This window comes from Phoxinus phoxinus (genome assembly GCF_949152265.1).
Source record: "Phoxinus phoxinus genome assembly, chromosome: 24".
Taxonomy (NCBI): domain Eukaryota; kingdom Metazoa; phylum Chordata; class Actinopteri; order Cypriniformes; family Leuciscidae; genus Phoxinus; species Phoxinus phoxinus.
Genome location: NC_136899.1, coordinates 13,126,917 through 13,153,308, shown reverse-complemented (window position 1 = coordinate 13,153,308; position 26,392 = coordinate 13,126,917). Strand labels below are relative to the sequence as shown.

Genomic DNA, 26,392 nt, shown 5'->3' with positions numbered 1-26,392 from the left:
TATATATTAGTGCTGTCAAATAGATTAATCACGATTATCAAACATAAAAGTTTTTGTTTACATATATATGTTTGTATATACTATTATTGTGTGTGTGTGCGTACGTGTGTATACTTTGTTTACACACACATATTTACACATGTTTATATACACAGACACACACACACACACACACATATATATACATATATATACATTGTCAGCAAAAGGTTAATAATTGCCTGTGTGTGTGTGTGTGTGTGTGTGTGTGTGTGTGTGTGTGTGTGTGTGTGTGTGTGTGTGTGTGTGTGTGTGTGTGTGTGTGTGTGTGTGTGTGTGTGTGTGTGTGTGTGTGTGTGTGTGTGTGTGTGTGTGTGTGTGTGTGTGTGTGTGTGTATACACAGGTGAAACTCGAAAAAATTAGAATATAGTGCAGAAGTTCATTTTTATTTCAGTAATTCAACTTAAAAGGTGAAACTGACATATAGACTCATTACATGCAAAGTGAGACATTTCAAGCCTTTATTTGTTATCATTTTGATGAGTATGGCTTACAGCTTATGAAAACCTTTTCACAATATTCTTATAGTTTTCATTAAAAAATCTTACCGACCACAAACTTTTGAAAACATATAGATAAGTCCATTCACAAATAAGATTATGAATAGTGGATAGACTTCAACAGAACAGATCTAAGCCAAGAAAAAAAAATTTGAAATGAACATTAAAGCTTGTAATAAGAAAGTAGTCAGAAAATCCCAGGTGGCCGACTTCTCATTAAACCCAGCTTATTAGAATGTTACTTTTACCATCAAAACTTTGTCAAGTGAAGACTTCTACATTGCTATAAGGAAGGCACAGGGGAAAACTGACTCTAATAATTGCCGGTCCACTTGAATCAATGGTCTTTGAAGCAAGCAACAGTTGGTCACCAGGCTGAATAAAGGCATTCGACACATAGCAGTGATGAAACATCAAAGGCAGCATGTGCTTACATAAGGAAAAAATGTTCTGTAAGCGGTCATTTGCTATCCAGATGTACACCAGACCCTGGAAAGCTCAAAGCCTGTCTGCTCTGGCCTGTGCACTGCTGAAAAACACTAGTTACCTGTCAACAGAAATTATATTACAGGGAGACACTTGTTGTTAAAGAACTGTGTAAAATAAACACTTGTTAAAGGGAAGGACACACTTGTTAAATTGTACAACATAAACACACAGGACAGGCAGGGTTTAAAAGCTGTTTTGTAATTGGGCAAGCAGCACGTCTTTGATTTTATTTCTGGAATACACCAACTGTTTTCGGTTATTGGCAGGAGTCAAAGCCTCATGCTGATTCAACAGCATTCACATTGTCTGTCTTGTCTGGCAATGAGGGAATAAAGGAATAGTTTTGGGGAAAAAAAGAAAGAAAAGGAATCATTCACCCCAAAAAATGTCATTGTCAAAATGTCATGTCATTTCAAACCTGTATGACTTTATTCCTTTGTGGAACAAAAAAAATGACATTTTTAATGGCCATTTTTTTCATGTTTCTATTTTTAAAAGTGGCACATACAGCTCACGTCTCCTGAAGGGACGTGGTGATGGAAAAAAGCTGATGGGAGGAAAAAATTATATGCCAATGCTTTTGCGTTCTCTCGCAAATGTTTTGCGTTTCCTCGAGAAACTTTGCGTTCTTTGCAAACTCAAAAGCAAAAGTTTTTATATTATATAGTTTTTATATTATATTATATTATATTATTATAAATATTTTTTAAATAACACCACTGTCTGTTTCTCACGTAAACCTTGGAATATTGCGCACACATTGTATGGATCACTTTTATGATATGTAAATGGTGATTCTTGCCAGCTTCAGTAATGTAGTTGTTTGGAAAATAGCATCCGCCACAATTCTTCAAAGAAAGTCATACACATTTGGACCAACATGATAAAGACGTGCACTCACGATCAAAATATTTCAGAGGTGCTATAAGATAAATCCTCTGGTATGGCAACTACTCCTTTATGTGTCATGTTTATAGTGTTAGCCTAAATTCAATTTATCCCAGACAATAATAGCTTGAAGTGTGAGGAACGTAGCTGGAATTTTCACGTTGGATGAAATGAAATAGAGCACTAAAGCCTGTTTTGACAAGGGCAGGCACCTAATCAGAGGCTCTTGTAGTATCTAAAAGTTTGACTTCTATAAAATATCTGACAGACAGCTTTGGCGTGAACAGAAGAATAGCAACAACTACTCCAAGGATAAAATAGATATTATATAGCTTATTGAACCAAATCAGGTCACTCTTTGTGACATTATAAGACCAATGAATGTCCGGAGAAGGATTCAGACGATAATTCTGTCCTCCTTTTGACTGCACAATAGCCACCCTTTGGAGAAGATAATGAATCTTCTCTGGAGAGTAGTCCGCCCTGTTTGCCCTTTCTGATCCAAATAGCACATCCATATTTAAGTTGACAGTCCGGGTGACAGACTAGCACTTTATAGAATTTGCACGTGATTGAAGAGATCTGAGGTCATTCTCCACTCCTGCTTCTCTGACATCATTTCCTTCCAATCTCACCAGGTCATCAGATATGCCCCACTTGATCACCTAAACTCATTTTCTCTCTCTTACCTTCTCCCTTAAAGTCTAACACACTTGTTCTCGAATTCCTCTCTCTAGATTACGGCACCATTAAGAAGGTCCTCTCCCCGCTGAACCAGACCATGGGCAGCTGTTTGCTGGATGAGATTGAGCTTTTCCCTCAGAAGAAGAAGCAGCCAATCCGCAGCCTGCTTATTCTTCACAGCCGCAGTGAGCTATTTGTCGGAGTCAGAGAACAGGTCATCAAAATCCCCCTGATGCGCTGCAACTTCCACAAATCTAGAGAGTAAGTACTGCAACTTTCTCAGCAGACAGATGTGCGGTATCTCAAGGTAGAAATTCATAACTATTTTCTTAAAGAAAACAGCTCACCCAAAATGAAAATGTCTTTTAAAAACCGAGTTGTTTCTTGCTTATACAGTCGGTGATTGGTGACCAGTGCTGCCCAGCACATTTTTCATATGAATTTAGATGACTTGGAGTATAGTCAACAAGTCATATGGAATATTAGGATGTTTTTTTGTCCCTTTTGGAGCTCGACAGATCCTACTTCCACTTTGATTATACCCTTTCATAAAAAAAAACATTAACTTTCTGCACCAGTCACAACTTTTCTTTTCTGTGCACTTTACCATGTGGACGTTAAAGAAATGTATGTATCCTATTTTTTCACAAACCAATATATTCACAAAGAGTAAAACCAAGTCCCAGCCTATTTTGTAGCTGACTATTTTGTTACACCCCTGAATTATTTTGTTGGTAATTATTTGCAATAATATTCTATTTGTTAGCTTGAGTTAATGCATTAGTAATCTTGAACTAACAACAGACTATTTCTACAGCATTTAATAATTTAGGTTGATAGCTTAATGATATGTAATTATACTAATGTTTTAATTGTTAATTCATAACTAACGGTAATTTATGAAATTATATAGAAATGAATATGATCCTAAATTAATAAATGCTTTAAAAGTATTTTTCATTGTTAAACTCATTAAAACAATGCATTAAACGTAATACCTAATGCATTAAACCTAAACTGAACTTCGCTGTTTTGTGTTACCTGTTCGTTTCCCTTGCAAATGCAGAAGTTAAATGCAGATGCCATTTCATGATGGCTTTTTAATAATAACAACATTTTGATTCCTGGCAAGATAAATCATACTAGTAATCTTACCAGGGCGTACATGCCTGCAACTTAATTTTTCATTGCACCAGAATAAAACGTAATGTCACTAAGATCTTCTGCCAGAGGGCAACAAAGAACAATCACCATGTTTGACATTGTGCCTCCAGGCCTTCATATCAAGAGCACTTCTCTAATCTTTGCTCATAAGGGGAGATGGCAGCCTGTTCATCATCTCTCTCCATTTGCATTCCAATGAAAAGCGCTGAGTTATGTGAATATGAGCTTTGCCTGATGCGCTTTTTCTATCCTGTTAAGCGGTTTAAAGATTGGGAGAGATCAATTACTCACACCTCTATGCTTTCTGACACAAAAGAGGAGAGCTTATGCAAACTTTTATTTTATTTTTTATAAACGGTCACATGCCACAACTTTTAAAAAGTGACTGGTTTACTCTGCTGACATTTACATCCCTGTGTCACTGTACTTCAAACTTTCCGTAACTGAACGCTTGGCTATATCTTTCTGTCTGCTCTGATGATGTGTATGATAGTCCTCGATGAGTTTGAAAAGCTATTTGGTGTGTCTCAGGGCCATTCTCTGTTTCTGATGAAAGTCATTACCAAGACTCAAGGGAAATATTGCCAGATTAAGTTATGCCAATGCAAGCTATATTTATAATAAGAAGCATGTGTGCACTTAAAGGTGTTTAACTATTTACAAGGCTCATATCGTGTGTTTTTATCATTCTATAAATTTCCCTGAGGTCCACTTATAAAATTATTCAAGTTTTTGTTCCACTTAGTGTCATAATGTACTTTACAGCAGTGTTTCCCAGCCCTGTTCCTGGAGACACGCCAACACTACATATTTTCAAACTCTTCCTAATGGAACGGACCTGATTCGACTCATCAGCACATCAGACTCCAAGTTTTTTGATGCTGTGCCTTTAAGATTTAAAGTTCCCCTGTAGTCAATAATTTGATCCCTTAAAACTCGTCTTTGATCACCAAAATGACGTATTTAAAAGTTTGTCCTGTTTCTTCATGCCTTAAAATAGCTTGAATGAAACTCTACACCATGAATATGCTAATTAGCCCCGCCTCCAATCCCGCCAGCTCAGAGATTCACTCGTCCAGCTCACTGAGGTAAACACTGCACAATGGTATCGCTTTTTACAACGTCGGATACATAACGGTAATTATTAATATGATTAGCCTTTTGCTTGACCACTGTTATCAAACAGCTAATAATGTGTTGCTAATGTTACACAAACCATGTTCCCATTCGCCATCTCAGAGTTAGACAGCTGCCTTCTAACAATCATCAGAAACGCTTTAAACAACTCAGATCGTAAGTGGAGAAAGGCATATAGTTGATCATGGCATCGTAATATACATCATACACCCGCTATATTGGTTAAATCTACCCGATTTTCCATATCAACAGAAATATATAACTTATAGTTAGGCTATAAAGGCTTCTTGAGACTCCCCTGCTAGTTCGCTGCTAAAGCCCGCCGGCACGTTGACGTGATTGGTTACAAGATAGTTTGTAATGTCAGAAACACCAGCGATTTCAAATCTCGTCTTTGAGACTGCCTTTGATTCAATGCAGTTTTAAAGAGAAAATACTCAGCAATGGTGTTGACTTATGAAGTTGCACATGGTTTGTCTTAAAGCACGTTAAAAACACCTCATAGACATATAATATAAACAGCATTAAAATACTGTCTTCAAGTTTCAGATGTCTGAAAGGATTTCATAAACCGTTCTTCCAGTTTGGTGTCTATAGATGGTGTTTTTGACTGGGAAGGAAGTTTTCAGTGTTGAAACATACAGTACACTTTCATAAAGGAAAATTGGATTTCTCGTTATATGACCTCCTCACTTCTGCTCTTCTTTTGTCTTCTTTCAGTTGATTAATGTTGCCATGAACTTTCATATCACGGTGAGCATCTGCTCTTTCTCTCTCCCCGTCAGTGCCTGTGTGGGGGCCAGGGATCCGTACTGCGGCTGGGATCTGGTGCTGAAGAAATGCACCACCCTGGAAGAGAGCGTCAGCATGAGCCAATGGGAGCAGAGCATCACACGGTGTCCTGTGAGTATCCAGAATGCACTTCAATCATTCACGCAGTGCCTCAGCTCTCAAAAGCCAAATGTTTTTTTTTTCATATCAAGACTCTTGATGCTGATCCAGTCTGTCGGTGAAGAACAGTGACAAATGTGGCTGCTTCAACCGTAACGTCTGTCTTGCAAGATCAACTTTTTTTCTCTCTCACAACAGCAGACGCTAGTGATGCGCGGGTCGGCTTTTTTTCCAACCCGCGGGTCCGCATTTATGAAATTATTTGGCCCGCCCCAGCCCGCCCCGCACCACTGTATCTATTTTTACAACCCGCCCCGCCCCGCACCCGCGACCATAAAATAGACATGCGTTGTAATGGAAATGAAAACAGCCTTTATTACAGCCTGAAAGTGCAGAAACATCGCCATGTTAACTGACAACAACAGACGATTACGAATATGAATGAAATGAACCATAAATAAGGTCATGTGATAAACATTTTAAACATTTACAAAGCACTTCACGTAGCCGAAACTGCTGTTGTCTCCTGCTGCAACTATTTCTGAGAACCGGTCCCAGACATTAGATTTAGCAGCCTGACCTTCTTTTCTTTTAATTATGTAAATTCCCGACCTCAATATCTCCCTCGCCTCGTCTTCCATCTCCACTTTTATTTCTCCTTATTTTGTAGCTGGCTGTGGGAGCGAGCTGTTTGGCGCGCCGCTTTCGTGACATCACGTGACGCCTCGCCTGGGCACATCACGCAATAGGCTATACGTTGCTGCGATCTTCATATTGTAACCTTATCAAATAACCTAATAGAATATGAAAATATATATTCCCAAATATTTAATATAGGCTGACATTTTTTTATTTTGTTTTTAATGACCCGCCCCAACCCGCCCCGCAAATAAAGTGACAATTTCTTTACCCGCCCCAACCCGACCCGCGGGCAACCCGCGGGGTCCGCGGGTTATGAGACGACCCGCGCATCACTAGCAGACGCCCTTAGAGGAGTTTTATAACAATGTTGAGGAAACATTGCAGGTGCTGAGACAATGCAGATCTGATCTTGCTGCTTTTGCAGGAAAACTAACTTTTAGATAAGGCCAAATATAAGGCCCAACTGCGCATGTGCGCAAGGAAACAAAGCGCAGCACAAATTGCTGTCAGCCATGGTTCTTTTGAGTGGCGTTCTCTGGTAACTTGGCTTCATATTCCCACACTCCTTTGTGCTGACATGTGCCCCTGCCTGAGGCCTCCCAGGCTGTAGATCACTCCCAGAATGCTTTGTCCAATCCATCAGGTCTCTCCCATTTACAGTGGCTCTGAAAATATTTGGACACTTATTCTTCACGGCGTTTCATGTTCTAAAGTTTTCATGCAGCTTTCTGTGAGATACCACAGCTCTGAAAACACGATCCACACACACATCTGCAGACACGCATACTATGTATACACTATATCAGGCATTCTCTCTCACAGGGTCTTTAGGTAAGAGACCTTGTAGCTGTAGCTGAGAAATGACATTTTGTGTAATAGCAAGTTGCCTCCCACACTGCCTGGAGAAAGCAGCATGGAATTGTTGAACACGCACAGGGAAGTGCAAAAGTGTGGGAGGCTTCGCTCTCAGAGTCACTAGAATGCAAGATTTAGTATTGATTTAGTTTCACACATGTTGTTTAAACATATTGGATACACATTTTGAGGTCCATTTCCTTTGTTGCTTAAAAAGGTTTCCCCAAACAGGTTAAGCCATGATATTCATGCGGAACATGCAGGTTTGAATCTTGCCTGCAAAATATTTGAGAATTACATGATACCAATTTTTCCCCCCCAATAAAATTGACTTATACAGTACATAAAATGACTATAATAAACCTCTTTTGTTTCGTTTAGTTTCATTTCGTCTTTGGTTGGACTGTAACTGCCCTAATATCGTATTATAAAAGTAATATATATATATATATATATATATATATATTGTAAAAAAAAAAAAAAAAAAACGTTACATCATTTTTAAAAAGTAATCAAAAAGGCTGATTTTTTTTTTAAGTTTAAAACTATGGGGGGTTGATGTAGTTTTTTTTTTTTTGTTTAATGTTAATCGTAAGTTTCTAAAATATTTCAGATAATTCAACCATCTTTTGACTTCAGTTTGTCAAATGTGATTTTCAATATTAAATTTCATATGCACTATTCATGATTCAAAAAGATAAAATGACTGCATATAATTGCAAAATGATGCCATTGACCTATAATTTTTTTACCTATCAAAAAAACAACCACCACAAAAACCATTTACTTCCAGTAGGTGTTGTTAATCAAATTAAATTCGACCATGAGGAACAACTGTTTTTGTGCTTGTATCACTCACACTTATAGGGCATCCCACTCATCTGACACAGTCCTTGATAGCAAGGAATCTTGTATACTTGTCCACGGGGTGTGATTGTGTTCAGGTGTCTGAGGTTGAGTGAAAGGTCTAAAATGACTTCAGTAGTGTATTCCACCGCATTGGAAATGTGACTCTCTTATGCGTTCGGTACACAAAGAGCACAGACAATTTCTCTCCACACAGAGGTTCATTTATTCTTCTCTATTCATAATGCAACGACAATCTTTTCCACAGAACTCATCGTGTCTTATGCGTTAGACAACATTACCTTCTCCTTTTGTTCACAAAATATGTTGTCCTGTATCTGATACCTCAGATGTTAATAACCAGACTGCAATAACAAAATTACATTAGCTATTCATTACTGCATTCTCATATAATGCCTCAAATGAAAATATTTGCTTATTGTAAATTGTGTTCATTTTTCAAACAGGAGCCTGTGATATTTTCAGCTATCACAAATCTAATATGCTGAAAGCTACAGTATATTTTCGTTTGGATTTATCTAATAACTGGCAAATGTGACCTTATCTGCACATTCTGCTGTAATAATTTATTTTCATTCATATTTTGTTTACTTGTTTCTGTGGCCATTTACTATTTATGTGCTTTGTTTCTTTTGTGTGTGTTATGTATGTGTGTGTGTATGTCTAGGTGAGGAATGTGACTGTGGATGGTCATTTTGGAGCCTGGTCGGGATGGAAAGCTTGTAGTCATAGCGATGGCGGCAGTGTTGGTTCATGCCAGTGTCGGACTCGAGCCTGTGACAGCCCGAGCCCTCAGTGTGGAGGGCAACCGTGCCAAGGAATCAGTGTTGAGGTGGCAAACTGCTCCAGGTATACAACGTCCTACATATATTCATACAAAGACTAAAGCACAAACAGGAAGTTACACTTTAAAGCATAACAGATAACTTGGTAACACTTTAGTATGGGGAACAAATATTCACTATTAACCATGACTTTTGCCTCAATAAACTCCTAATTTACTGCTTACTAATAGTAAGGTAGTTTTTGTAGCGTTTTTATGGTATTGGGTAGAATTAAGGGATGTAGAATATGGTCATGCAGAATAAGGCATTAATATGTGCTTTATAAGTACTAATAAACAGCCAATATCTTAGTAATATATTATATATATGGTAATAACTTAAGCAACTAGTTAATAGTGAGAATTGAACCCTAAAATAAAGTGTTACCGATAACTCTTTCAATGGAAGCCTATTTCCACTTCAAAATAAAGAATTTAACAAGATATTTGCAACATTATTTTGTTGTAATTGCAATTTTATGTCACAATGTAACTTTGTCTCATAGTTTCAACTTTATTTCTCTTCATATGACACTTGCAAGCTTATGTGTCACAATTTTTACTTTATTTCTCATTAATGCAACGTTGTCTCACAATTACATTTATATCTCATATTTGTAACTTTGCATCTTTGGCACTTTTATATCTTGCAATTGCAGATTTCCCTCAATTGCAAGTTTATTGTAATGTGATATTACAGTATATCTCGCAACTGCGACTTGATTTCTTGTAACTGTCAATTTAAATTGGCGATTTCATAGGACAGTTGCAACTTCATGTCTCACGATTGTTACTTTCTTTCTCAAAATTGCGACTTTAACACATTGTTACTATATATTTCACAATTGTGCCTTGATTTTTATTAAAATTGTCATTTTGTCATTTCACATTTCTGATTTTTTATCTCTCAATTCGCCTTTGGCTAAGCCACGCCCTAGAATGTAGATTGACCAATCACAGCGCAGCCAAGAACCAGCTCCCACAGAGGTCCGACACTTTTTCACAGCGCTCCATTGACTTTAACACAGGCGTTGATTTATGGTTATGATTTCGGTTTTCTACCCTAATTGTTGATACGCTAGCACACGCTGCTAATAAATAGAACTTTATACTCGCGTAGTCCTTTTGCTTTGTAATAGACCTACCCCGCTTTGCATAAACAGTGTTGCTGCTTGATATTGTTAGTCCCAGCCTCCGTCTCGATTAGGATATGCGGTGGTTCATTTTTTTAACTGTGACCGTTATGCTTTTGCCTCTATTTGGATGCCTTGTTGTTGCTTGCGTTTATGTCTTGAATATAGCCTTCGTACGCATACTGCTGCCCCTTTTGCCTATATCGGACACTTTATTTGCTGCTTTATAAAAGTTTGATAAAATTCCAGCAGGAAGAGCTGTCACAGCATAAGCCATGTTGATACCAAACCAGAGCCCAGATGAAGTTGTCGGAGGTAGCAACAGTAACTAAGGGGGGCGGGGCTTAGCCAAAGGTGAATTGTAACTTTGATTTTTGTAATTGCATCTTTATATCTTACAGCGTGACATTTTGTCTTGCGATTACAAATTGATTTCTCATAATTGTTATTGTAAATGTTACTGATGTAATTTCATATGTCACAATTGTGACTATCACATAATTATGACTTAATATCTCAAACTTACAACTCGTCACTGTCGGGCGGAAACGTATCTTTAAAAACGTTACTTTTCAGGAAATTTAAAAAAAAAATGTATTTATTTTATTTTATAAACACTGCACTGTCAAAGTTGATATTGTGGCTTTGTATGTGGTCAGACACTTGCATATGTCATTAGATTATTAACATTTTACCAAAACAAGCTCAAATGGACCTACAAGGTTTTTGACCAGCGAATATCAGAGAATGTCGGACACGTGTTTTATACGTCATTAGAACGACAGCGTTTAAAATATGGAGATACAAGGTTTCTGCTAACAGGACTTTACTTTACCCCCCTCACTCCCCTAAATATGACAGTGCCATTGTTTTGTCTCAAGATGCACACAAGTTTTTTTGTATTTTATATAAGGCACATTTAAAAAAGCTAAATGTCCTAATTAAACTAATGCCTAATCCTGGCTTCATCTAAGCCCTGTCTGTGAAACCATGTCTACATCTCACAATGTGACTTTTATATCTATTATTTTCTTTTTATTGTAATGCAATTTTATATATCACAATCGCAACTTTATTTCGTGTAATTGTGATTTTAAATTGCGATTTCAAATATTAATTTTTTTCTAAATTGGCAAGTTTATCATAATGTGATTTTACGTATATATCACAATGTGATTTTGTAATTTTTTGTACTATTTCCTATTTACTTACTCTAAAGTGGAAACAAGCTTTCATACCACCATGAAAGAGCTGTGTCTGAGAAACAAAAGTTGTGTGTGATTCTGAGCTAAATTATACTTTTTTGTTTCCATTTCGCAGTGCTTCATTCATTGTAAACAGGCTTAGAAAGGTCTTAACTAAGATCCTCAGTTAACAAACTGAAGGTCAGATTATAGCAGCCAGCTGTGCCAGCGTTTGATTACTGATTACTGCTGTAACGTATCCATCCTCAGAAACGGGGCATGGACACCATGGACGGCCTGGGCTCCTTGCAGCACCAGCTGCGGGATCGGATTCCAAGTTCGACAGCGTTCCTGCAGCAATCCCACTCCCCGCCATGGAGGACGCGTTTGTGTGGGCCAGAACCGTGAAGAGAGGTAAAAAGAAAAGCAAGATAGCTCATTACATATGCAGATTTATTTATTTGTTTTTTGGAATTTACATTCAAAATCCACTTATAGATCAGAAATGTGAGGGGGCACGTGTCTGTTTGAAAGGGCATGCCGCTTCTTTTGTTTGTTCCTTTCATTCTCACCTGCTGCATGTGCAATTGCTGCTGTGATTTCATGGCAGTTGACAATAATGAATGATTATAGGCAGCTCATTTCATTGCTTTTTTATTACTCATCCTATTATGCAATGTTCATCTGTAGAAAGCTTGTTAGTGCATAACTATCAGCAAACCAAATGTTTGAATGGAGGAGTAAGAGAGGTTCTTCTTTATCTGCCCCATAATTTTGCGTGACTGACATCCAATTAAAAATAAACATGCTAAGGCTTGTTAATTACAGGGACTGCCACCACAGACTCCACACATACACACACACACACACGCACACACACACTGTAGGTATGATGCAGCGCCATCTAATCATGGCAGAATTATGTTTAAACTACGCTGCCCTGAGAATGTGTGAGGTTTCTAAGCAACAGTGCATTGCAGCTGAAAAATTAGACCTGAAGTGGAGGGATGAAGAGAAGACGAGAGAGGCGTCTGTTTAAAACCGCTATGGTCCCTCCATTGGAGGTGCCAACTTCCCCCGACTCGCACTTTTTTCTTCAAACATTTTTATCCATATTCCCACGTTGAAAACATTATTGTGCTAATTCCCTGAAACTCAGCGGATCCTCTTGACAGAAAATAAAAACACGAGGACATGAAAATTAACTCTAAAATCTAAGTTGTTTCTCCTAGACAGTGGTTATCAACTGGTTTTGTTTCAGGACCCAAGTGGCTGCTAACAATATCAAACAAATTGGTAAACAAAAGTAAAGGAAACAGGACAGTTTTGTTTACATTTGTATGGTAAACCATTTAGTTTGATCCTTGAAATCAATTGAGATTAGTAACCTTAAAATGAAAAACATTTAAATATTAGAAACATAACATGAACTGCATAGGCCCGAATATAGGCAAAATGATTAGCAATAATGATGATTAGTAGTAAAGTTTGGGGTCAGTATTTGTTTTTAAATTTTTTTAAAATATAAATTCAATTCTGTAATGGCCAAAAATGACAGTAAAGATTGTTACTGTGTTACAATTTTTTTTCTTCAAGCTTTCTATTGATCAAAGAATCCACAAAAAATATTAAGCAGCACAACTGTTTTCGACATTGATAATTATAAGAATTATAAGTTTATTGATCAATCAGCATATTGATCAATTAGCAAGTTGTGCATGATTAAAAATAAATACATTATTTTAATATTAATCTTTTTTATTTTATAGAGATTTTGAAAATATGACAAACTGAGGCTGGGTTTGCCAAGATACTAAAGTCTGCAATCTCATTGGAAAAAGTTATGGAGTTCACCCAAGCTCATGGAAGAAGAAGAAAAAATCTTGTTTATTTCAAAATGTCCATTTTAGGAGGAACTTCTGAGACAAAGTTGATACCTATGTGTTTCATTTAAGTGTTTTGACCTGTGAAAGAGCTAGAGCAACTGCTGAGCAATAACATTCTGGACAGAATGTGCATGCCGCTTGTCGCTTGCTTTCGAGTCGCCATAGAAACACAGACACGGGCTTAAAACACGAAGAAGGCTGCAGATTGGTATTTTTTTCTGCAGGTGACTGAAGCAGAGGATTTTTGCCACTTCTTGCATTTTCCATCTCCTGCCCCCCGCTTACACTCTTTATCCAAGGCGCCGGGGTACTTGATGCCCTTAGGTGTCTGAGCATAAAGGCTGTGAATAATCAGCAGAAAAAGTTCTGGTGCAAGCTTTGAGTTTGGATCCAGTCTAGCTCGTCTACAAGCCCTTGCAAGTTTTTCACACCACCCATCCACTTTAATACAACACCTCGGCCAGCCCAACGGTGCATAATGGCTGTGAAAACATATCCGGGGAGAGCGTCAGGCCCTCAGTTTTCATTTAAGGTTGAAGGGAGCTGAATTAATGGCTCAAATGTGCTTTGTCAGTCCCTTTAGCAGGACGCTGGTCCAAAAGAAGAAAGCAACATTCCTGTTTTTGTTCCACTTTGGACTGCTGCAAATTCTCTATAGTTTGGGGTCTTTTATCTGATATTGAAAGAAGTTTGGATTCACTTGTTAGTACTGTGGGGAACTTTTTTCTTTGTGTCCTGCTCAGCCATTGGGCATCTGTTCAGAGTTATTCAGCTCATATGTACAGTCACACTTTATTCCCTGTTTGCCGGACTGCTGCCAGATGGCAAAGTCTTCAGCACGCCGCTCCGCTGTGGCTCAGTCACCATGAGATGTCCTCCATGAGGGTTAGAGAAAGAGAGAGAGAGAGTTAAAGTAAAATGAAAGTAATGGTATTAGTTAAAGTAATACTAAAGTCAAATATGTATATTCTATCATCATTTACTCATTCTGACTCTGAAGGGATCCATGCATGAATCAGATATCATTACTTCTCTAATGAATTCCCATGACTGATTGCTTTTGGTAAAATGGTCTGAAGTTATAACTAATAAAATTCAAATATATTTAAAATAAGTACCATTTTTATTAATTTTTATTCATTTTAATTGTATTCTTTGTACTGGTTGCTAATGCTGGCAAAATTCAGCTTTGCCTTATAGAGGCCCGGTCCATAATCCAGCCCTGGTCCAAAGCCATATATCTATCCCGGCACTTGGTGTCTGTAAACGCAGAACCAGCAACTTCCATCCATTTGTGCTCAGAAACTCTCCAAAACAAGACAGAACGCCTGAAGGCAAAGAACTGTTGTTGCAACACTCCAATACTTTGTTCTGCCTGAAATCCATTTGATAAATGAATGTGTTTTTTACAGGCTCCCTCATTCTTTTCATACACCATCTCAAATGTGCTATTAATTACCACTTTTTTCTTTTTCTTTTGATCGTTTGTTTCTTTCTCCTTTTTTTGTGCCAGAGCAGGGGCAAACTTGTTAAACTTAGCAAATCCGATTTGAATGAACACTATTTGCATATGCAAATTGGCAGTGGGTTTCCTTTGGCTATAAATCTTTCTTATATGAATGTCTCGACTTTTTTTATTGCCCGCTACATCATTCACAACAAGTTGCCGTGATCAATCGTTTTCCAATGGGAATGTGTACTCCTTCCAATTTTTAAATGCTTTTTCTTTTTCTTATTTGAATCTGATTATATTGTCTTATTTTCTAATTAGCACATATGCATCATCAGACATCTTTGTTGAAGAAAGCAGTTGCACTTTTAATAAGGTGCAATCTACAACAAGCTTAATTTACATTGAAAGGAGGTGTTTTGTAGTGAAAAGAATGACAATGACTTAATTTAAATACTCCTACAGGGTATTTTTGTTGTATTGAGAGTTTGAGTTTTAAGTAGATATCTATGCACAGTCTGTCTATAAGCCATTTGTTCTTCATCTAAGTGCTAAATCCCCACTTTTACAAAGGAACATTGTCAAGATTGGTAGTGATGTACGATTTGCTATGGCTGCGTACTCTGCAAGCAACCTATCATATACATGCTACTTGTATGGATGCTGTCGGTTTTGACCGCAAATTTAATGTACCGGTAATTTAATTGGATGTCATGTCTTGACCTTTTATTGCATTTTGCCTGTTAGAATGACATGCTTGGTTTTAATGTTATTTTAAGGTGGGGTAGGTTTAATTTCAATTAAATTAACTGCAAAACTCGTACACGTACCCCCTTTAAGTTCAAGTTCAAGTTTCATTTTTATTTATCCTTAGAAAGGAAATTTAATGTGCACCAGAATATCTAAAAACAAAAATAAAAGCACCACCAGATGCCACAACATTGTAAACACAACACAAGACACACACATCAACACATCAATGGAGACACTCCTTCCCTATGACAAATGACAGAAACCAATACAATACACAGGTCCGTATATCATGATGAGAAATGACAGAAAAAAAATTAATTAATAAATAAGCATATACTATAAAAAATGTCATAAAATATCACTTAAGGGCATTCAGGTTCCTAATAGCCACAGGAATAAAAGAATCCCTGGCACGTCCGGTTCTTAACATAGGTATCCTAAAACGGCGACCTGAGGGGGAGCAAATTAAACTCTCCAAAAAGTGGGTGATCAGAGCAACTAAAAAAAAAAATGTATCACCTCATGTACCCCAGTTTGGGAACCACTGCCGCGATTTTGCCAAGTAAGACATGTTCCTGGATCAACATCTTTAGTCCTAACCCTATCCCTACCCATAACTTATACCTAAAATCAGAGGGAAATTATAAGTTATTTAGAATGGTGTGGAAGCCTCTAACCCTTGTTAGAACTGTAAACCAGTTCCTCAAATCTGATAGGTCGATTGAAATGTTGTTCCAGGATCAACAAGGATGTATATAAGGCTTATATAAGGTTTGCTGGTTTCTGATTTCTTAAAATAAATTCATGAATGTCTTAAAATAATGCACAATGCACAGAACAACATCTGTACTCATTTTTTTTTCTTTTTTGGAGTCATCACAGGCTCAGGATGTTTGAGGTCATTTTGTTCTGATTATGACCATATCTTCAAAAGGAAGCTGACTTCATTTATAATTCGCTTCCTTTCAAGGATCCACTGATTGCAGTGAGACCACATGAGAGCTGGAATGATTGACTGTGTGTGTCCAATCATCATGCTTTATACCAATTACAACTACCTTTCAATTACAACTACTTGTAGAACCCACGTGTCTGGGTTTGCAAGTGGACAGACGGGCCCAGAAAACCTCCTCTCTCTCTGCCTGCAGACCTCATTTAGATAAGACACAGTTCCATCATTGCTCATTACACTTAACCCAGGCATTTCCTGCCCTTGGAGACCTACACATCTGCTAGCCAGTCATTATTGCATGTTTGCATTTCCTACATGTTGAATTAAACAATTTTTTCTTGATTCCTTGTAAACCTCTGATGCACTTTATTTCGATAATCAACTTGTAATGCTCATTCATTTGCAACTACTGTATATATCAACTAACTAAGTATGTTAGCAGATATTAAGCAGACAGTCTACTAATGCTATAATGACTGATAGTTGACATGCAGTTGCAAAGTTACAAAAGATTGGAAATTGTTATTTTGAAGTAAAACTATTTGTAATCTAATAATTTGTGCGTCAGAGTATTCATATTCTATTATCAAGGCCATTGTTTTATGCATAATCAGTATGGGTGAAAAACTGGGTGATGGGTTTTGTGAAAATAATCTTTATTTGCATGCTGAGATGTTTGTTTTAATCTTTCTTAGATATTGCAACGAGCACCTGCCCTGCCCCCCGCATGTCTATTGGTCAGCATGGTCTCCATGGGAACGCTGCACAGTTCCATGTGGTGGTGGGATCCAGTCACGACGACGAACGTGCGAGAACGGAAACGAATGCCCTGGATGCAGCATTGTATGTCACATTCATTTTACTACTCAGCTTGTTTATGAGACCTTGAACTGAGCACCTCAGTAAATGGAAAATGTGTGTTCAGTGCTTATAGATAGATTCCATTGCTACAATATTACACAAACTAAGAGTATAAGCATCATGGACTACCCTATGGTGCGCAGAATATCTTAATCATTTGTATCATATATTTAAATTGCATGGTTAGTACCAATACTACCAATGTGGCGCTACCAATAAAGCACCTAAAAGCTGTCACAAAGAACCGGCAAAAGTAATGATTATGAATATGTCAAATATAGCAAGGAGACATTTAAATTGTTTATTAATAAACAAGTGTTTTCTGTGTCGGCTGCAAAGATGAAGTTGACGATGCTGACTCGCGATATTCGCAGTAGTGAACGCGCCGGAGAGAAATGCACATTTCATACGGATTACATCGTTTTCTTTCGTTTTGAATTGTTCTGTTTAAAATTATGATTTCAAGCGTTCTGTAGATAATAAATATATTTATCAGGTCTGTGAGGCAAGTATGCTGAGTTTCGGTTCATTTATGAGACGAGCTCCAGTTCATGCGCCGGCGCCCGTGTCGTCGTGATATCTATTATCTGCTTTACTTATTATTTTTTAAATCCAGGCAATTGGTTGATGAAACATTGATTAAAATAAAGATACAATTAATACAAAACGAAATTCACTTTAAAGAAAGGCTTTGAGCTTTCTGTTTGAGGTCTCTGTGAAAGTTTTAAAGCAGTCTTTCAGTGCCGCTTACAGAGCGGTCACGTCCGTAACATTGTTTTTTCCTCATAAATGCGAACACGAAAAATTAAATAAAATTAATATTTCATGTTCTGTGGAGAGCATTGTAGCTTGGAGAGCTTACAGGTAATGTGACATCGTCTTTCAAAACATGACCTGCGCGAAAGAGAAAAAAAATGAATGCGTCATTGTACCCAGCACTTCTGAAAATGCACTTCCGAATGCGTCTCTGTCCCCAGCACATTTCAAACCAAACTGACGCCATGGGCAAAAAGTGTCTAATCAAGTGCACAAGTTGCACCAATTGCAAGCTTTTTTCTATGAAGGACTACATCTACACCAACATTACTATTCGGAAGTTTGAGATTCAACTTTTTTTGACAGAAATTAATACTTTTATTCAGCAAGGATGCATTAAATTGCTTAAAAGTGACAGTAAATACCTTTACATTGTTGCAAAACAAAAATATTTCCAATAAATGCTGTTCTTTTGAACTTTCCATTCATCTAAAAATCCTAATAAAAAATGTATCATGGTTTCCACAAACATTTTAAGCAGCTGTTTTCAACATTGATAATAATAAGTGTTTCTTAAGCACCAAATCAGCTTATTCAAATCATTTCTGAAGGATCATGTGACACTAAAGACTGGAGTAGTGGTACTGAAAATGTAGCTTTGTCGTCAGAGGAATAAATTATATTTTAAAATATATTAAAACACAAAACAGTTATTTTAAATTGTGATCATTTTTCACAATATTACTGTATTTTTGATCAAATAAATGCAGGCTTGGTGAGCATAAAATACATTTTTCAAAACCTTTGAACAGTAGTACATGCTCTAACAGTCAAGAGCATCTTACAATCCTAAAATACTTATCCTCCTTTGGAAAGCTGGGAGGAACTTGCCGCGTGTGTTAGCCTTGCTAGAGTAAGCTGGGATTTTCCAGGCATGAGCAAGCTGTGATATTCTTACTCCACTTTTAAACCAGTCACTCTCTCACTGCTAGTTTAGAATAAGTCCAGCTCACATGACCACGGTTCACTTTCCATGCCATTCGTGGCAGTGGTTTGAATGATTTAAAGAATCTGGCACAGCTTTGAATACTTCACTTGCTATTTAAACTGTTTTATAAGGAATAGTAACATCTGTACAGTTATAGAAATCAAGGCTGTCAACCTTGATCAATGGCACTATGATCAATGGCACTATGGCTTAAGAGAAAGTTCAGACGCTCCTGTGAATCTTAATGGTAAAGCCCTGTCATATTGTGTGCATGTTTAGCCTCAAGGTCAGCTGCCTCAGATCCATCACCATGCAGACGACACCAAACACACCAAAGCATCATAGGAATGCCAGCGTTCATGTTGATGTATATAATTATGTATGTGTGTGGGTACCAGGGTGGTGCGTTGCCTGATTTGGATTTTTAGGCTATTTTTGTGCCCTGTGAACACGAAGTTACATATCTGTTGAGCTGCTGATCTACTCAAAGAGGTAATACTGAGAACAGATGCTTTAAAAAGTAAGCTTCATATTATTTTCTTTTACTGATGATTGCCAGACTTTGGCATGGGCCATACGTGCAAACAGCTGTTTATAGTTTTATGAAAAATGTCCCTTTGAAATACTAGTTGGTGGATGTTTTGTCAGACACAATAAAAACATGATGTGTCATTCAGCTGGTAATTTTACACAGGGCTCGTTTGTCACAGTGGTTGTAACCTCTCTCTAATGATAGTGATAAAGCTCACAAGAATGTTGCCAGATGTCAGAGTAGACAGAAAATTAATAATGAGTACCTGGAAACCCTTAATTGGTTGTCTGTTTGTGAGATCCTTCATATGTTCAGTGTAATTATGCTCTGATAATAAGACTCAGATATTACCGTCACTTTGTCTTAGGGCAAGTGTATTTTCAGAATCAACACAGCTGAAATATGTGACAGGCTTGAATCTGTGAAGTACACTGTTCAGTGTAAGGATTTACTTTTTCTCTCTCTTTCTTAGTGTTAATTAGGAATGTTTTGTGTAATGGAGGAAAAAATTGAAGGTGTCTTGTACCAAAAATACACTCTTCTCAAAGTGTACATAATGTCAGCCAACACATTTCAAGTGTAAACAAAACGACTTTTTCCTTCTATCCACCAGTTCAAGAGTGTTGCAACTGCACTGTAAAAAAAAATGTTGGTTTAACTTAAAAAAGCAAGTTACCTTGTTGCCTTAAAATTTTTACTTCGTTGTAATTAAAAATTTGAGTTAATACAATGAGAAAGAATGGTTTAATAAACAGAAACTCAAAATAGTATGTTATCTTCACACATTAGTTATCGAAGTTGATTTGACAAAAGATAAATAATTGTGATGATAAATCATGAAAATATTACCATGGTAACCTTAGTGTCCATCGTACGCACACTTCAGAATCTCGCCGGAAGTAGTAGCTCATCCGGGTACTTTTTGCCCACTCTTTATGAGTAGTGTGAATTCTGCCATACTTCTTTTGTTTTTGCCTACTGTATAATAGGGAAGTATTCGATTTTGGATGCAGCCCGTGTCATTCATCAAGTGCGCCTTTAAGCGTGCAAGATGTTCCAAACAGTTGAAGGAACTGTGACTGTTGTGACCGGGCCAGTGCTGCATGGTCCCGAAAGTACAGGTATATCAAGCCTTGCTAATTTATGCATTCAAGCGAAGGATATGCCAAACTGGCACACGATTAATCTCAAAATGCCCACCTTGAAGAGTATCTATGAAAACATATAGTCGGTTATTGCTTAAAGTGAACATAAACAGTAGAGAAAGACAACACATTGGATCTGTGCATTAGTCTTAAAGTGACAGCAGCCTAATATTCCTGCTGCTGTCTGTTTTTAATGTTAATCAAACCATAAAAGACAAAGAAATCACTCACTGCTCTTCACTGAATACATTTTTTGTAACTTTAATAAGGATTAACCTTTCTTAAATTTGTACAGTGAAGATTACATGCAGTGTTGTTTTTAAATTTGATTACTTTATTCAATTTCTGTACCTGAGAAGCTTGAAAAGCACTGATTATTTCATTTGTTTTTCTTTGTTCTATTGTATTTATTTATTTGTGCTATTGCTTGTAGTTTGATTATTTGTTCTTGTTCTCCAAGGCCTCTTTTTGGATGGTTTGTCCAAATAGCATGGTCATTTGCGCCATTATTCTGATTCAGTCACTCAAAATGCACTCAAAAAGTACACACACTGCATAATAGATTGCACAAGCAAAAAAGTATATTTTATTTCTCATCAAGGCCGTCGTGTACCTTGTGCGAGTGTTTAGTCCAGGACCTCAGAAGTTTTATCTCTTATGATCCCATTTGGACGGTCCTCCGAGAGTTCTCAAGTTTATTAATTTCTTCTGAATATATTTCTAACTACTACATAAAACCATCCACGTCCCATAAAATCTCTGCATCCCATTTCTCTACGGTGACTGTGCAGCGTGGGTATTAATTTAACCGACGCTGTGGTCGTAGAGAGACAAGTTTTCTCCAGGGAATTTGAACACTCCCAAACGACAGCATTTTTCATTACACCCTCCTGACTGAGTGTATCATGCTCCGTAGTCTTGCCTGACTGATTGTGTGCTTTTCTGTAATAATAATTGAGACTATTTGTCTTGGTGGTCCATTGTGGAACGGCCAGCTGACGTGTCTCAGGTGAACCGCTGGTAATGAATGCAATCAACGACACCTGTAATGGATTGAAGTTTGTTGTTTTCAGAAAAAAACATACTAAAGGCTGCTATCTCTGTGGAGTCGGGGGCATATAGTGTCAAAGTTGGGAGCCGAAGAATGGCCAATTACGTTCCAACACACATACTTGCTGATACGCTGCATTTTTGTGTGTGGACACAAAGGATTGAGGATTGTGTGTGTGTGCAAAGTGGATGTAATGATGTTAGAAAGCTCCAGAGAGCGCGGGTGGGATTACTCATTAGTCAGCAGATGCCTAGAGACTGAACGGGGACTGGCAGAGCTTCATACAGGGCATCCCCTAATCCCTGCCTCCGCTACCCATAATGCATTAGTGACGGACGAGAACTGTATGTAATACAGTAATTCTGAGGATGAAAAATAGACTTGGGGAGTGCGAAGTCTGAAAAAGATGGAGAGAGAGAGAGGGGGATAATGAATAGATTGTCGGCGGGAAAAACAAGAACGGAACAATAGAGAATTAGGGAAAGGAAGAGCCCGATAAAGTGAGATGGATGGAGAATTATAGAAATGAAAAACGTGTGCAGGATGAGTAATGATGGAGCGGAAAAAAAAGGAGTGGGAAAGAAAGCAAACAATCCGAGAGGCTGTATTATACACACGTAACATCATTATCGACGAGGAAACATGATTGATTTTGCTCGGTTTAGGTCGTGTCATGTTTTCACGTTTCAGACATCACGGGAGGCCTAGCTTGCACGAGTATCAGGCTGTGTGCATCAGTGTTAAATCACCATTATGATGTGCTGCACATATGTAGGCATTCGCCCAGCTGGTGAGAACATCTACCTCATTGAGTCCAATGTAGCATCAGCACCGCGGGCCGATGTGTTTGAGTGCGTTCTGCTGCATTATCACTTTCACTTAATTCCCTCGAAAAAGAGATTTTTGCCGTCATGCTTTGTAGCGAATGGAAGTTTATGAATTTTCTGATGGCTGCTTATAAGGTGTTTCATTGGAAAACAAAGTCTATCAACATATTTGTTTTTTCACGGGTTGTTGAGGGAAGGTGTGATATTACTTTTCTAAGTGATCAGACTTTTAAGATCAGACAATTTCCTCTCAGATAATACTGAATTATAATCTATTGTAATCCACATTCTCCACTTTATAAATATATATAAATATTATAAATGTTTATAATATATTTCATATTTATAAATATGAAAATGTAAAATGCTAAAAGTTTTCTGTTAAGGGTAGGTTTAGGGGACAAAATATCTGGTTATAGTGTGTGTGCGTGCGTGCGTGTTTAGTATATTCTTTCTTTATACTCCTTACTTTATACTTTATTTAAAGACTTGTACTTGTACTATTATTTATTGACCAGACTTAATGTTCTCCTAACAAGCAACAAAATAGAAGAAAAAGTTGGATTGTAGAGGGACTCGAACCATCTAGTGTCCAGAATTTCATAGTGACTTGGACCAGTAAAGTAACCACCTAGCAACCACCCAAATTACCCCAGCAACCACCTACTGTAGTAACATGCCATATTTTTTCATCATATTTATCTCGCACAGTGATAAAAAAACTGAAACTAAAGAAATAGTTCTATAATATTTTTAATGGCATGTTTACATAACTATTTATATGTATCGCAGCTTGTAGTTGTAGTTTGTTCATTTGTGGAGGCATCCAGACGTGGATAATGGTACCTTGTAATTATCGAGTACCTCGTTTTGCTTTTGTGCTCTGAGAAGAGTGCAGTCTACCGTTAACATTTCGCTATGCGTACTCACACAAATACAACACTAACACCCAGCCCTCTTTTGTCTCTGAGAAAACATACCGCAAAAATCTTTGCATGGTAGACCATTTAGCTGATGTGTTGATGCTCACTGAGGCAAAAAAGCGTCGAGTCAGCTGATTTGATTTCATAATATTTACCATCATTAAATATTAACAAAGAAAGTGTGAAAACAAAAGCAGGTGGTCAGAGCACACTATAAACAATGCCTCAACTTTTCCATATCTTTAACCTTGTCTATCTGCTCTTCATCCATGGGAGAACGGAGGTGAAAAGAGACGAGTGGAGGGAGGGGAGGTGAGCCAGACGTCTGAGCGCTTCACATCAGCTCTCCCTCCGTCTGACAGATTGACGGATGAACAAAAAGGACTTTTATCTTATTTTGCCAAGGTCTGGCAGTCATTCAAGGTCTATTAAGCATAAATAAATGCTGTGAAAATGGACACAGCTCCCCACTCACCCAAATGAACACATATGATTTACAGGAAATCTATAGCTCCTTGTTTCAGGACGATTTATTAAGGTGTCAGGACATGAATTTGACTGCCTCAAGTGCTAGACGTCGGTATCAGAAGATGCTACATTATCATAAATCGAAGGATTGAAAGCTCTCAACTACTGGTACAGATCAAGGATACAGGCAGTGTAGATGTCATATCAATTATAGGAATGTAATAAAACAATCAAGAATTTAAGAGGTTAGATTTGTCCCCGCCGAACTAGGACGAGACGTTAGAACAGACAGCGCAGCCGAAACTCATTTTAACTGTCCCATGCTAGTAGTGACAATTTTTGTCTTTTTGTCAGTCATTCGAGGTTCCATTCAAATCGAAATGTCATTTTAGCCTGTGTAGGATGTACTCCATTATTTATTCCCTCATATTTCAGTTTTTTTTTTCTCCTCGCAGGCCATAAATTAAACTTGATCAATGACCTTTTCTGCCTGACTTGTTTGCGACTTGCCATGTTCAGCAAAGAGTGCGATGGAAATATTTCATAGGCGCCTGCAAAATTGCAACAAATCACCAAAGCGACATTCTCAGCATAAATGCTACATACATACATTTATATATATATTATACATTATTTATACTTATATTTTATATGTATATAGTATAGTATACATTATTTATACTTACATTTTATATTTAGATGTGTATATATGATTTTTTTATAACGTATGTAGATAGATGTATGTATATAAATATACATTATGTATACTATATTTATATATTTTATATAAAATAAAAACATACATTACAATTATATCATATATATTCATGATTTATAAATACATAAAGTATTAAATACTATTGAAATATGATACACATATATAACATATAATAAATATATATTTAATTTTATATATATTATATAATATTTATTTTATACTTTATAAATATGAAATACAGTTGTATTAAATATAGAGGTGCAACGATACCCTCATGTCACGAAAAGGTTAACAAAAAATGTACTGTTGATTAAAGTGCTAAATTTGATATTACATTGTGGGTGTAAATGATCCACGATACATATTGTCCACGAATCCACGATAAATATTGTTGCATTTTTGTATTGCGATATATTATGACACCATATATTGTTACACCCCTAATGAAATACAATTATGTAATATATTTGGTTGTTTTGCACAGGAATTCCAGTCCTGTAATACCCTCCCTTGCCCGGATCTAAAGAAGACCACTCCCTGGACACCATGGACGCCAGTGAATATCTCGGACAATGGCGGTCACTACGAGCAGCGCTTCAGGTACACCTGTAAGGCGAGAGTGCCGGAGCCCAACCTGCTGGAAGTAGGCAGACAGCGGATTGAGATGAGGTACTGCTCCAGCGACGGATCCACTGGATGCTCCACGGATGGTGAGATCTCATTCCGTCTCTCTTCCCCGCGATCCGTCATTTGTCACTCACCCTTTTCCTTTTCTCTGCTCTCATCTTGCTTTTTCTCCCTGTGTCTTTGATGAAGTGAGCCAGCAGTGACTTTGAGGCAAGACACTTGATCTATTTGTCCATCAGCGGAAAGACAACATGATGTGCTCTAGTGCTTCTCTCTTTCTTTCACTCTTTCTCTCTCTCTCTTTCTCTCATCTATGTGGGCTCGCTACATCAGATTTTGGAGTGTCGTCTTACCCGACACAAGTGCTCTTGGCTGCATTGTGCCTCCGAGAGACATGAGGAACATACTAGTTAAGTCAAATCAGAGAATGTTGTTTCTCTCAGTGGTTGGGGGGCTTCTTTTATGTACTTAATTTGATTTATTTTCCTCCCTGCATGTGTGCAGCTGCATTGGGTTTGCACATCTGTGAACTAGTTGTGGTTTGTAAACAAGCTGTTAACTGGCGAGTTATGAGAGTCAAAGTGGCACAGAGGTATATAACGGAAATGCAGTGAAAACCCTGTAACTGTAAATTTGGTTTGCGAGTGATGTTTATAGACACTCATATTCTACAGTGAAGCTCTGATCTTCAACAGACGTTTACTGAGAGATGCCGCACACAAAGCTAATGACTAGCTATTTTTTGGTATTTTCCATCTAACTAATTTCCATTTTGTTTTACGAGCGAATGAGCTAAAATGACAAAAGAAAGAACATTCAGAGCCACAGAGAACAGCACAGCAACATTTCATTTGCCAATTTGTGGAAGTCTTTTTGTTGCACTTAAATGCAAAAATGAGCATGAGATAATTATTTATGCACACACACACACACACACACACACACACACACACACACACACACACACACACACACACACACACACAAGCCCCTTTCACACAGCGCGTTGGTCCTGGGAAATTGCCAGAGTGCCTTCTGTGTGAACGCAAACACGTCCCGGGATTGATGCCGGGATCATTCCCGGAACGCGCCCTGTGTGAACAAAAGCCAGGATCAGTGCCGTAAGGGGTGTGTCACATGTGCCATCGCGCGACTCTG

At 37.6% G+C, this 26,392-nt stretch overlaps 1 protein-coding gene across 5 annotated transcripts in view; it reads left to right on the top strand.

Annotated features, from left to right (window-relative positions):
- Positions 1-26,392, top strand: part of sema5a (sema domain, seven thrombospondin repeats (type 1 and type 1-like), transmembrane domain (TM) and short cytoplasmic domain, (semaphorin) 5A) — a 145,236-nt gene that overhangs the window by 97,004 nt on the left and 21,840 nt on the right. For all 5 annotated transcript variants that reach the window (XM_079601664.1, XM_079601666.1, XM_079601665.1 and 2 more), the window contains 6 exons: positions 2,655-2,862; positions 5,688-5,805; positions 8,825-9,006; positions 11,568-11,711; positions 17,034-17,181; positions 25,092-25,317. In XM_079601664.1, the coding sequence (XP_079457790.1) occupies positions 2,655-2,862; positions 5,688-5,805; positions 8,825-9,006; positions 11,568-11,711; positions 17,034-17,181; positions 25,092-25,317 (1,026 nt within the window). The remainder of the gene's footprint in view (positions 1-2,654; positions 2,863-5,687; positions 5,806-8,824; positions 9,007-11,567; positions 11,712-17,033; positions 17,182-25,091; positions 25,318-26,392) is intronic.